At 43.6% G+C, this 14294-nt stretch overlaps 1 protein-coding gene across 1 annotated transcript; it reads right to left on the minus strand.

Annotated features, from left to right (window-relative positions):
• Positions 1 to 6394: 6394 nt before the first annotated feature.
• Positions 6395 to 13973, minus strand: LOC307158419 (uncharacterized protein). The gene is made up of 9 exons (XM_079870977.1): positions 13645 to 13973; positions 12735 to 12881; positions 12474 to 12571; positions 12258 to 12349; positions 9234 to 9294; positions 9061 to 9113; positions 8873 to 8944; positions 8648 to 8771; positions 6395 to 8469 (listed from the first exon to the last, which is right to left on the minus strand). Exons 1-9 carry the CDS (start codon positions 13730 to 13732, stop codon positions 8044 to 8046), a joined length of 1161 nt encoding a protein of 386 aa, XP_079727103.1. The 5' UTR covers positions 13733 to 13973; the 3' UTR covers positions 6395 to 8043.
• Positions 13974 to 14294: the final 321 nt, after the last annotated feature.

The raw sequence follows: 14294 nt of genomic DNA on the forward strand, positions 1-14294 counted from the left end.
AATATTGGATAACTAGGAACCTTAGTTCATGGTACAAGGGATACATAGTGGCCAGCTAAAGCGACGCCAGGTGTGTATGAACCCTAAGATATCGTGGGGGTGCTTAACACTTTTTATACTGAGATAACCTTGGCCTGTAAGGCGGGTACCTCCAAGTTATAAAACTTTACAAATGTGGACGGCGAGGCCCAGCCAGCCGCCGCACAAATGTCCTCAATGGGTATTCCACTGGACCAGGCCCACGAAGAGGCCATGCCTCTTGTGGAGTGAGCTCTGACACCCAAGGGGCAAGGAAGGCCCTTGGATTTGTAAGCTAGCGCGATAGCATCTACTATCCAGCGCGACAGTCTTTGCTTTGTAGCAGCCAAACCTTTAGTGCGACCGCCAAAGCATATAAAGAGCTGCTCTGACTGCCTAAACGGGGCAGAGTGCTCCAGATAAATTCTGAGAGCTCTTACAGGGCAGAGTAAATGCGCGTCACTCTCATCGTCTGGCGAGGAGAGAGCAGCTAGGGAAATGACCTGCGCTCTGAATGGAGTAGAGAGCACTTTAGGGACATAACCGTGACTCGGTTTAAGAACGACCTTGGAGTCGTTTGGCCCGAATTCTAGGCAGGAAGCGCTTATGGATAGCGCTTGTAGGTCACCTACCCGCTTGACTGAGGCGAGTGCCAGCAGAAAAGCAGTCTTGAGCAAGAGCGCCTTCAGGTCCACTGACTGAAGCGGCTCGAAGGGTGGACTCTTCATGGCCTCCAGAACCTTAGAGAGATCCCAGATAGGCACGGACGGGGCATACAGGCGCCTGAGCATACAGGCGCCTCGTTGGTCTTCAGCACCTTATCCGGGAGATGCCCGGGTACCCGTTGAGGGGCCATGCATGGAGGGCCCATAAAGCTGGACGGGGGTGCGAAATCGCTCCCTTCGTCTGTGTGAGGAGGTCTCTCCTCAGGGGAATCGGCCAAGGGGCTGTTTCCAGCATTGTAAGAGCTCTGGGTACCAACACTGGGTTTTCCAGAGGGGGGCTATTAACAGCACTGCACACCTGCATTCCCTGATCCTCTTGATGACCTGTGGTAGCATCGTGACAGGGGGGAATGCGTACAGAGGGCAGCTCGGCCAATCGTGGGTGAGCGCGTCCCTGTTCTTTGTAAAAAATATTAGGCAGTGAGCGTTGTCTTCTGAGGCGAAGAGATCGACCTCCGCCCTGCCAAAGGCATCCCATAACAGCTGAACCGATTGTGGGTGAAGAGACCATTCTCCTGGGAGAACGTTGCGTCTGGATAACATATCCGCACCCTGGTTCAGAACGCCTGGTACATGCGTCGCCCTTAGTGAGCGCAGGTTGTGCTGGGACCAAAGAATGAGATTCTCGGCCATGTAGTGCAGGTTGTGTGACTTGTGACCTGTTGTCCGTCTGGACCAGGACGAGGTGGTCTTTTAAGTATGGGAAAAAGGCTCTCAAAGACAAGGCTACCGCCCTCATCTCTAGACAGTTTATATGTAGGCGGTTCTCTGGGTCTGACCAGACCAGAAACGGGCCTGCCCTCGTAAAGGGCCCCCCCCAGCCTAAGCTGGAGGCATCTGTCTTTCTCCTTGAAATCACACCCAGTCTCACACCAGACCGATACCAATCGGTCACTTTCCAGGGGGTCAGGGCTTTGATGCAGCCGTGACTCGCCCTGATTTGCAAGTGGCCAGATCGCCACACGTGAGCTGGAACCCGTGGTATTAGCTAGCGTTGAAGAGGACGCATTCGCAGCAGTCCTAGCTGGAGTACTGGTAAGGCCGAAGCCATGAGACCCAGCATCTGGAATTTCTTGAGGGGAGCGCGAGCGCCCGCCTTGAACGATGGCGCAAGGTATCGGACCGAAAGCGCGTGCGCCTCTGTGAGGCGTGCTCTCATGCGCACCGAGTCTATTTCTATACCCAGAAAGGAGATCTTCCGGCTGGGAGATAGTATGCTCTTTGAAAAATTGACCCTGGGGCCCAGACTTTCTAAGTGCTCGAAGAGCCAAGCTCTGCGAGTTATTAATAACTCCTCCGATTGGGCTATGATGAGCCAATTGTCGAGGTAGTTCAACACTTGCACTCCCCGCTGTCTCAGGGGAGCGAGCGCTGCGTCCATACACTTCATGAAGGTACGGGGCGCTAGAGACAGGCCAAAGGGTAGTACTGTGTACTGATAAGCCTGTCCTTCGAATGCGAACCTCAGGAAGGGTCTGTGATGGGGCGCTATTTGTATGTGAAAATAGGCGTCCATCAGATCTACAGAGAAGAACCAATCCCCTGGGCGAATATGCGCGAGAATTTGTTTGGTTGTTAGCATCCTGAATGGGCGTGTCATAAGCGCTTTTTTCAGGAGTCTGAGATCTAGGATGGGTCTGAGACCGCCATCCTTTTTGGGGACGAGGAAGTAGCGTCTGTAAAAGCCCGACTCGCTCTGTGACATAGGGACTGTTTCGACAGCCCCTTTTCTCAACAGTTTTGACACTTCGATACGGAGAACATGGGCCACGCCCTGTCCGACCGTTGTCTCGACCTTGGCATGAAAGCGCGGAGGTCTGCGAGCAAACTGGAGCGAGTAACCTCATTTTATTATGTTCAACACCCAAGACGATATGTCGGGGATAGCCTCCCAGGCTTTGGCCCTCATAGCTAGGGGTTGAATGAGTACAGGGCTCGGGTCGCTGTGAGATAAGGGCCCGGCCAACTGATTGTCTAGTGTTTCCCCACCCGTGTGAATGGCGCTCATGCAGAGGCGCACACTTTAGTGAGCGTGAGCCCTCTATAGCATTTATAGTGTGGGTTTTCACACATAGCGGTGCGTCGATAGCAGTGGGCACACAGTCTATGTTCATTACCCTTTCTTCCCTGGCAGGGGAAAAAGATGACACCATGTTGGAAGTGCTTGTGTGTAGGGGCGCACGCGTTATACTGGGCACCCGAACTACATGAACAGCATGAGCTGGCGGGGGTTTTGAGATTGCCTGTACAGTGCTTGAGACTGCATGCACAGTGCTTGTGTGTGGAGGTGCGGACCTTGTGACGGGCGCACCTTCTACATTTGTTAAATTCGCAGCCTGTGGTGGCGAATTGGTAACTGTGGGGATAGTGCTTATGTGCAGGTGTGCGAACTTTATAGCGGGCAAATGACCTACATATGACACATGAGGAAAAGAGCTCTTTTCTTGATTTATTTGTGTCGCCGTAAAAACGGCGTTTGTCTGCAGGCGAGCGTGCTGTGCAGCAGACTCGTTTGCTGCTGACTGTACATTTCCAGCCACCTGTGAGGGAGCTGGGAAATGTCTGGGGATTTTTAGAGAGATCGGTCCGGCCTCGGCGGGACTCGAGTTCTCTCTTTTTCTCCCTGTAGCTAGGAAGGCTTACGCGGCTCGGGGTCTTTGGTCGGGGTCCCCGCCTCTCCGGGAACGGAGCGCGTCTAGCAGAGCGGGAGCGGCGATGGACTTCAGCCGCTGGGCGGGGCTGGGTGACCGGCGGTGCTGACTTGGGTTGCTGAGGAGGAGGCTTCCTCCTGTTCTGGTGACTTGACGCGAGCTGGAGCGCTTGGGGAGGAAGTGGCGCATCGCCTGTGATGCCTTCTGTGCCTCGGTGTAGCGCTCAGAAAAGCTCATGACAGCCAGACCGAAGAGGCCGGAAGTAGAGACGGGAGAGTCCAAGAAAGCAGCCCTTCATGTCTATCAAGTTCAACCAAAGGTGCCGCTCAAGCACCGTCAGGTTGGCCATGCTTCTGCCTATGGCTTGGGCTGTGGATTTCGTCGCTTGCAGGGCCAGGTCAGTGGCGCTGCGTAAATCCTTAAAAGCGTCCGAATCAGGACCAGACTCGTCCAGGGAACGGAGAAGTTTGGCCTGGAAGACTTGTAGCACAGCCATCATATGAAGCGCCGACGCTGCTTGCCCGGCGGCGGCGTAAGCGCAACCAGCGAAGGCGGAAGTAGCGCGGCAAGGCTTAGAGGGATGTGAAGCTTTGGTCTTCCATCCCGCGGCGGTAGTCGGACAAAGGTGGGCGGCCCCGCCTCTTCGAGGGGGAGGATCGCCTCATAGCCTCTCTCTTTAGCGCCGTCTACATTAGAGAGCGCCGAAGAAAAAGAGGGCTTGATACAAGGGCTTGATATGTTGATATGATTCGTGGACTTCGGGAAAGAAGGGAGCGGGCCTCTGCTGGGGGGTCTGCCGGCGCCCCTGCAGGAACCACTCGTCGAGCCTGCAGCGCGATGGTTGCTCGGGTGGAGACCAGTCGAGCCCGAGGTCTGCCACGGCCTTAGTGAGCACGCGAATGAGTTCAGAGTCGACGCTGGCTCTCACGCTGTCTTGAGTGGATGGTGGCGGGCCGGAAACGGACCCCGCCCAGTCATCACAGTCCGAAGCCACAAGAGAAAGGCTGTCCTTATCATCTTCCTCCTCGTCCGAAGCCCCGAACAACACGAGGTCCGCTGCTCGAAGAGAAAGGCATTGTTCGGCCTGTGTAAACAGGACTGGTGAGGGAGAACGCTGGAGAGAGACCGAGGCACGCGGGGACTGGGCCGGCGTGAGCTCGCTCGTCTCAGCTCGCTCAGGCTCCCTCTGCGAGTGGCGCTTCTTTTTGCGCGGCTCGAGCAGAGGGGCGGGGAGCGGGTCCTCGTCGGTGAAGCTGGCGAGCCGCGCTCGCAGAGTGGAAAGATCCATATCGTCACATTCCGGGCAGCCGCCCTTCGCGAGTGCAGCTTCGGCGTGGTCACGGCCCAGGCAGGAAGCGCACAGAATGTGACGGTCTCCACCGACGAGTGGGCCTCTACACGAGGCGCAGGTAGTACGAGGCATTTAGAACAACGCCTTCGCCTGTGGATGCAGCAGCGAACACACGAAAAGCAGTGAAGCAGTGACACGGCTTGCTGAAGGTGGCGAAGAAGCCGGTGTCCTCAGAAGCTCTGTCCCGCTGAGTGGCGTTTCGACGACGGCGAATGCTTCCGTATTAGGAGTAAAATCTGAAGTACCTAGGTGAGTCTCGCCAATATATAGCCTCTGACCACACCCATACTGGCGAGCAATGACGCGCCAGGGCGCCCCGATTGGTTCTCGCGTCAGAGCTGCCTCGCCATAGGTTCGTGCAGTTGCCGCAGCACAGCCAATGACCGCTCTTGCACTCAGTTGTGCTCGCAGTGCAGCTGCAATGCGTTTTAAAAGTGTAACTTCAGTATTCTTGAGAAAAGGAGGTTTTCCCATAGCGTAAGCTAGCCTTACGCAATACAAGAGACCTCTCGAAAGGGAAATATTATTTTGTGTTCCACAGAAGAAAGAAAGTCATGCAGGTTTGGAAGAACATGAAACAACAGTAAATTATGACAGCATTTTATTTTTTTTGTGTGGACTTTACCTTTAAGCATCATGTCCAAATAAACTGAAAGACAGACCACACAGAAAACACAAAATAATACTTTGCAAAAAAAAAATAAAAAATCCATTGTTTGGGGTTATGATTATATAAAATTTAAACAACTTCTTTTCATATTTACATTTTTATTACTGAGATGAACTCTTCTAGTGTCAGAACACAAAACAGTATTTACATGGTATAACAAGGGCACTTCATTATCTTCTGAGGTGCCTTCAAAAGGGTATTTTTCCTTCTTCTTAGTTCTAAATTAAAAATGTAAAAGTCTTCATCATATAAAAATGTACATTTTCTTTTAAAAAAGGACAATCTTTTGTGTGTACACTGCAATAAAACCTCCTTATCCTACTGTCAGAAATCTTTCAAATATATATATATATATTTTTTTTTTTTGTATGATTGCTTACACACTAAAATTAAAAATAACAGTTAGTGAAACCTTACATTCAAGCCAAGGAGCAAAACATCAGCCCAAATCTGCACAAGCCTCACACGTTTTACAAATTACTACACACACTTCTCTACATTAGACACAGAAATCCAACATAATGTCACTTCTTTGCAATTTTAAAATTTCCAAAATACCACACTTATGAACCAATTGTTCAAACACGGCCATCAAATGTGAAGACACTTAGGTGCTTAATTATAAACTCAACCATCAGGTAAGCATTATAAAAATGTGAGTTTAACTGTCTTAAACAAAAAAGGAAGGTAACGTTGCAGTAAGAGGAAGAAGAAGAGGGAGGATGAGAGGAAGAGATAGACCTGGTCACCTGGAGGAGGATGTGGACAAAAAAAACGAGGATCACATTTACCAGATGCAATACGAGCAACCTTGGTTGACCATGTTGTAAACCACTGATTACCATTTAGAGAGGTTGGACAGAGAGTTCAGTCCAACCTCAGCAGATACAATAAATCTGACATTTCGACAAAAGCACAGGTTCAAAAAACAACAACTTTTCTCTACTGTCTACAGTACAATCAGTACAATGTAGCCTACTTTATGACCTCCATCAGTACTTTTTATTACCCATTCACTGTATTCCATATTGGTGCGCTGTCCTGTGACATTTGACATTTTGTTTGGTCAACACAGAATTGAGGGTCGAGAACGTGAAGGAGGAAGGGGCCCCATATTCACAGAGGAAAAAGAGATACGCCAGAACATGGTTTTGGCCAATAATGCAATACGGCTCAGAGAAAATCAAACAAACATCCTCATTGTCCACACAGTTTTCAATAATGTCCATCAGGTCTCTATCAACACTGGGGTGAAAAACATCACATACAGATGAAACAACTCTACCTAATGCCATTTGAAAGAAATTGTGAAAGGGTAAAAGACCTGCGGCATGAATATGTGGAGGTAAGTAATGTACACCTCAGTATTGTGCACTGCACATAGAACCTTTTTACATGTAAATTTACAGTAGGCCTATATTGAACTACACAATGTTGTCTTTTTTTCAGAGTTTTGTTAATTGATGCTGATCCAATCCCACATGAATTTATCTTAATAAATTAGGCTGGGTTTAACCTGACAAAAGTAAGAAGAGAGAAACATCATTGACCACAGAGCAATTTTGAATGTCCCGGGCCAATGTGGTGGTAACTCATGCTTTTTTAATTCATGCTTTCTTTTTGTCTCCACAAATGTTTCTGTTATTTATGTACTATATTCTATTTAGAATATGTTCTGATTTTCAGTGCAAAATTGACTTTTGACTGATTTTACAATGTGAAGAGAAATATTTTCCTCAAAGTGCAGTATTGGTGTTGTGTTAGGTCAATATATTCATGTACCTTAACAATATCTCTGAAAAAATCTAAATGTCACAAGTGTTTAAAATTTAGCACAGCAGTGTGTAAGTGGTTCAAACAGAATCAGATTGCATGAATCATGTGTGTGCCATATGCTGTCAAAATTGGGTTTTGTTAAATTGTGTTTAGTTTTGCTCTGCTCTGCTACTTGTGTGTTTATTTCCAAAACTGTAATTAAAGTTTTAATTTAGCTGAAAACCAAAACTGAAATCGAAAATAAAGTTTTGTTAATTAAATCTTGGTAATTAAATACTTTAAATACTGGTTAAATCCTTATGCTGCTTAGGGTGTCATGATTAGGCGATAAAATGAAACCAGTCGTCATAAACTTCTTCAGCAACGAGCTAACTCTTGATATATCAGTCTAAAATGTTTACATATTGTTATGCTAGCATTATTTTTGTTCATGATGAAGAGCATCCATTTTGCAGCAATGTTGTAGCTGCTGTAGCTTTTGTTGTTCGTAGGAAATAGACACTGCCAGAGTCAAACGCGTCACTGGAGAAACGCAATTAAAAGTCACTGTTTCAGTTTATGATTATACCTGATGTATTCAGATATATTTGATATTTTTCTCTATGATATACACTACCGTTGAAAAGTTTGGGGTCTGTTTTTGAAAGAATTCTCTCATGCCTTAATTTAGTCCTGTGATAGCATAGCCCTCCAAAACTATTTTGGTCAAAACTGATTTAAAAAAAAATTATGTTTGGGCTGTTTCAAATTTAAATAATTTAAAAATAATTTTGGTTGCCGAAATATCAGTGCATCACTAACAGTAAATACCACTAATTCATTATTCATTAAATTAAACGATTGTTATTCGAATCACTGAAGAATTACTGTTCGACCAGCTCCTCTTGATTCTCCCCTCCCTCTTGTCAAGCCTCGTCCTCCTCTTGTCACACCAACCCCTCCTCTTCCTCTGCCTCTTCCCCCCCCTGCAATGTTTCCTCTTCCTCTGCCTCTTCCAGCACCTATTATGTTTCCTCTTCCTCTGCCTCTTCCAGCACCTATAATGTTTCCTCTTCCTCTTCCTCTTTCACCCCCCACAATGTTTCCTCCTCCTCTGCCTCTTCCAGCACCTATTATGTTTCCTCTTCCCCTGCCTCTTCCAGCACCTATAATGTTTCCTCTTCCTCTGCCTCGTCCACCCCTAACAGTGTTTCCTCTTCCACCGCCTCCACCGCCCCTTCCCCATCCTCGCCCACTGAAACTCAGGTCAGTGAATCGGTCATTGAGGGATACGGCAGTCTGCGAAACAAAGTAAAAACAGAGGCTCTAAAAACTGATGAACAATTTAATTGTGTAAGCTTATAGAAAAAGAATACAACTTTACTGTCTTTACACACACAAGGCCAATAAAATGTAATAAATGTCTGACTCTCCTACTTTACCGGGTGTACAGGCTTTGCCGGATGGCTAAACTCACCTGGTTAGTGGTTGCTTTGTAGTTAAATTGCAGAGGAATCCCCTTAGGTAAAGAAGAACCGGCTCCTCTAGAAGATCTCCCCCTTAACACTACCCCACCCCTCCTAGCCTGAATAGGTGTCTTCCTGATGGAGTGAAAAAAGCAAGAGAGGCACAAAGAATAGCTAAACAAAGAAGGACTTACAACCAGTGAATTAGAAGCCAGCGAGAAAGTTCATTCACTTACACAGCGACAGGTGCAGATGTAGCATTTGGCAGGGAAACTGTCAGCGTTGAGCCAGATGGTGCTGTTCTTTGACTTCAGTGTGTGTTTGGATGTGGATGTGACAGACACACAGAGAGGAAGACAATTTTATTAACACACCCTGAGAGTACTTTTTAGAATATGTCATATTCACACGTAAAGAAACTCACCTTCTTATTTTCTGATACTTTTGCAATTTCTCAGTCATTTTTGTGGCAGAAAACTGAAGAAACAAAGACAAAGCACAGAACTGTAGGTCTAAAGCATTGTAACAGGAAGGTCAATCCATGTGTAAGTCATGTATAATGTATTTCTTTTTTTAAATAAAGATTGCCCTTCTTACCCCTAGATTGTCTAATACAAATGGTCTTCCACCCCTTTGTCCTCTTGCTGACATTGTACCCCTAGAACAACAAAAACATGACTATGACACAAATTGTTAAACAATTACATTAAACTACTATCTGTGCTATTTAAGTTTACAGCTCTATTTCTATAAGTGTAATGTTATTTATAAGGTGATTCCAATATTTTATGTCACAACGCATAACTTAATGGGTTAATGGGAGTTTATTGTCAGTAGTTTATCAGATCATCAGATTTTATGCTTATTTCCTATGTATTGTTCTGTTGTATTACATCTGAAGTGTTCTGATATATTTGATACAATATGTATCAAAAGTTAATTGTCTGTAAGATTTTTTAATGTTTTTGAAAGATGTTTATGCTCACAAAGGCTGTGTTTATTTGATCAAAAATACAGTAAAAACAGTAATATTGTGAAATAATTGTTTTCTATTGGAATATATTAAATTGTATTATATTCCTGTGATGGCAAAGCTCAATTTTCAGCATCATTACTCCAATCTTCAGTGTCACATGATCATTCAGAAATCATTCTAACATGCTGATTTGGGGCTCAAAAACATCTTATATAATTATCAATGTTGAAAACAGTTGTGCTGCTTAATATTTTTGTGGAAGAGTGCTATTTTTTTCAGGATTCTTTGATGAATATAAAGTCTCTACAACACCCTCTTCAAGGTCTGAATTTTTTAGTTGATGATAAGCTACAGCTGTATTATCTGAGCTTCTCTTTGAGGACAGAGAAGCAAAACTGACCTAGACTGCATGGAATACATTTTCTATTACTTCTCTCTTCTGCATCTCTGGCTTTCAGTGCATATATTTAGGCAGATGTTATGGCTTCAAATTAATGACAGAGACCAAGAGTTGAGATTGGGCTATGGATTGGAAGACTATTCTCATGATGAAAACCAGAGGACTAGTTCTCATCAATTAGCATCTCATCAATTAACTTCAGTAGGCGCATATGTCATATATTTCATATTGTCCTGCTCACTGTTTAATTTTAAGAGAATATGATAATAAATACTTATTATATATCACTATATAATACTTTAGCAATAAATTATTTAGATTTATTACTACTCAGACTGAGATTCTTGCATTTTATTGGTATTAATAAGCTTGGCTATTACCCCATCAAGTGCCCCATCATTAATAAATATGTATGATACTGTATTATTATTATGGTATGAAACTCTATTATTGATGTTTTCTTTTGATAATGAAGTAAAAAAAATAAAATAATTCAGATTCAGATTTTAAAGGCACAGTATGTAAGTTTCACTGCTAGAGATCGCTAATTCAAAACAATAACAAAGCAATCTGACGAGAATCAGGCAGAATTGGTGTTCATGGGTGGGCTAATGTATTTAATGTTTTATTAACGTTACTATAGTATGAAGCTGGACGGGGCCGAAAGCCCCGGGACTTTTTTTTTTACAGTATAAAGTGGACAGGAAGTGGGAGAGAGAGAGGGGGATGGGATTGGGAAAGGTCCACGAGCCAGGACTCAAACTCGGGTCGCCTGAAGCGCAACGGCGCTACATGTTGGCAGGCTGCCCACAAGGTCATCGGCACCAACAACCCGGGGACATTTTACGTTGCTGTTTTTATTATACTTATATGCCGTAATTGGCCGCTTCCACTCCTTTAATTTTGTTATTTATGCATATTTTACAATTAAAGTTATGTTTAATGTTCGTCTCCTTCTTCCCTTTACGTTCTTCAAGTAATTCTTTACAGTTTACTTTGTATGACAAATTAAAATTGTGAGATAACACAGCGCTGTTTTACTTAGTCAAAACAATCATACTAAAAATACATTTGAGTGAGTTGAAAGTTATGTTATAATGTTACTCTGTGTGTTGCAGCTATGAGACTCTGTGTGTTGCAGCTATGAGACACTTGTTGCACATTGCAGTAAGCTAGATCGATAATAGAATATCATATTAATAGAAGCTGGATGACTTGAGTTGCTAAATGGCATGCAATTCATTTAAAAAAATTGTGTGGTACTGTAGATAAAATGCTGTATTCCTGTAACTACAAATAAAGCTATTTCTGATTGTGCTATGTTAGCCATGCACTTGACAAAATAATGTTGTCTGATTTACTTTTTGGGTACAAACATGTTACTTGAGGTAAATCAAGAAAACAAGAGATTCAAACAATACGCCTAACCATGTTGAGCTATATAATAAATTATTATGACCGCCGCTAGCATAGCTAGCGAAAGCGGTCATATAGGGATTGTCAAAGTTTTTTTTTTTTTTTTTCCCGTCATCTACTGAATTTTTCGTCAACGATACCAGGGACACCAAAACACCCCGGGGAACATGAAATTTGGTGGGCATGTAGCCCCACTAGACTTTTACGGAAAAATTTATTTTGGGCCTGTGTCTAAACTAATGACTTTTGATATAAAACTTAAATAGTAATGGCAAATAATTACAAAACTCTAAATTATCCATGATCCACAGGAATACTCCAGACAGTCTTTTAAAATATACAACTTATATACATAAACACGCAATACAGCCAAATTGCTCCACGTCATTTATTTTTGTGGAAAGCCAGTGCAGGCCTGAGCGGCGGTCATATTTTGTACCGCCATGCGGTACATCTAGTTTGTTTTCTGTCGATAAAGGTACCCTATCCAAACAGTTGCTCTCCATACTAATAAAAAAACATAAATATATTAATAGTAATATATTAAAGCTTCTTTGGTGTTCTTGAGTTTTCTATGAAAGTAAAACCGGAAATTGAGGTTAACGTGGATATAACGTCATAGACAGGCTACACAATGACACAGGCCATTACACTAGTTAAAATAGCTGAATTCTCTGGATTTAAACAATGTAGGAAACATTTGGGATAATGTAAGTACTCAAGTCAACAAAATACACTGTTCTAGTGGTTTTTGGATATTTTAATCCAAAATTCTTACATATTGTGCCTTTAAGATGATAAAGTTGAAACAGAGAAGAGAGTGTAGAACCTGCTCAGTCTGCCTCCTCTTCCTCTACCTCTTCCTCGTCCTCTGAATGTCCCCCTCGATGTGAATGTGGTCTGATCAAACTGTCCATCAGTCTACGGCACAGAGAGAGTAATCACAGTAATAATCTTTGAAATAAATCTTATCAAGGGTTATTCAATCACTGGTTTCAATTACTTAACTCTATTTTAGCCATAGAAACAATAAGACCGTTCATACCGTGGTAGCGACAGCGGCTCTGTTTAGTGAACCCCCTCTCGACACCATTCCCCTCCTGGCTCCCCTTTGTCTCCTCAAACCTCTCAACCCGCCAGGACCTGTGGGACAAACCTCTATTAGAAACCTGTTAAACAAGCGTTTATACAGTTTATTTCAAGCATTTTTTTACAGATCTGGCCAGGCAGAAGTCATATGCCAATTGCCCAAATGTGTCAGCTGTCACTAATTGAAGTGTAAGACAGTCAAGTATCAAATGCTTGCCTTGGTACTGCTGCTCTCCTCGCCTGAGTCCCTGCTGCTGCTGTGGAACCTGGTTGAGTTTCTTCAAGACGTTGTTCCTGTTAGAAGCACGTTTACTTTTAGCTCTGTTCGCCTTCTGCTCTTTCTTATTCAGCTTTATAATGTCATCTGTGAAAACAAAAGGAACAAAGTGTTTCGCCTCTGGTTTACTAAAAAAGCAAACATATTCAACTTAAAGATGAATGATTAGATACAATTAGATACAATTTGGATATAATTCTTGTTTGAGCTATATAGGAAAAGAATTAGGTAAATGCAGCATACAATATATAGGCACCTTATGTTTTTATTTACTTGTTTATCTCATGAGTAGGTGAATTTCGCTATGGCAGATATGAAGGATAAATCTTCTAACAGCACAGCAACTACTTTCTACTCATGATAATACACTATAAGGTGTCTTGGTGTTTTGCAGATATTTTGCCTCGGTATCAGTGTATTACAAATTGAGAACTGAATTTGGTTTTACCTAGAGCCCTTGAATAGAAAATAGTCTACTCAAGGAAGCTGGTTTTACCTAACCAAAAGATTTAAAAGGATCAGCTCTTCAGGTTTGTTGAGTAAACAATAAGGGTCTGTATTAAAATGGTTGACTGACTGGACTGTCGTTGCTAGTCCTTTACTGTGATGAAAGTTTTATTTTACTTACAGCCTAAATGTTACTTCTTTTTAGTCCTTCACGTATCATTATAGTAATTTATTATAATGCTGAAGTCAAGGCAAATGATTTGAGCACGAGCACGTTGGTTTGACAGCTGTTGAATGTATGTGACAGCTGACCACTGTTCCTCTACAACACGTCCACACAGAAGTGAAACCGACGGATCCTGCTGCCAACTCATCCAAATCACAATGCCTCGCAATTACTAACCTAATGACAAGTCGATTTTGTCCGAGCTTGAAGCGTGAGACTCCTGCATTTGCTCTGTATTCTCCATCTGTACTTCATTCTCCCCCATTTCGTCTTCCAGTGTCGTTGCGCACGCAAAAGTTTCACAAGCGTCGCGTGTCCGTGTTTCTGACTGCTCGAAAACACCAAAATATTTATGCTCGGTAACTTCCAAACGTATGTCGAAACACAGACGGACTATGAAACTTTTCAAATCAACCCGGTTTCAAGGCGTTTTCCTTGTGTTTATTTGTGTCGAGTGAGTGAGAGTCAGAGCCCAGCCCGGCAGCGCGTTGAATAGGAGGAGGAGTGACAAGCAATGTGACAAGAGCCCTTAAAATAGCGCAACGTCTACTCCTGCTAGGCAGGTCTTTCCAAGGTGCTTGCAACGCAACTAGCGGCAGGAATTCTCCCCGCCTCCATTATTATATTTATCACGTTATCACAGACAAAATATGTTTTAAGAAGTTGATCCAAATTTAAAAAAAAAATCCCTTCTAAATAAAACAGTTCCCCCTCAGTAAGCTAAAACACTATTATACATTAGTATTATTATAAACATATCAGAATTTGTTGTAAATTGTAAAGTGACTTTTCGCTTTATACCGTAATGAAGGCTAATAAATAGTAGC

This window comes from Squalius cephalus (assembly GCF_949319135.1).
Source record: "Squalius cephalus genome assembly, chromosome: 5".
NCBI lineage: Eukaryota > Metazoa > Chordata > Actinopteri > Cypriniformes > Leuciscidae > Squalius > Squalius cephalus.

Excerpts from the sequence above, each read along its gene's own strand:
- LOC307158419 (XM_079870977.1), bottom strand. The coding sequence starts at position 13,732 with ATGGGGGAGAATGAAGTACAGATGGAGAATACAGAGCAAATGCAGGAG. Across the intron at positions 12,572-12,734 it reads AGGAGAGCAGCAGTACCAAG|GTCCTGGCGGGTTGAGAGGT; the intron begins GCAAGCATTTGA and ends TTTGTCCCACAG. Across the intron at positions 9,295-12,257 it reads AGAGGAGGCAGACTGAGCAG|GGGTACAATGTCAGCAAGAG; the intron begins GTTCTACACTCT and ends TTGTTGTTCTAG.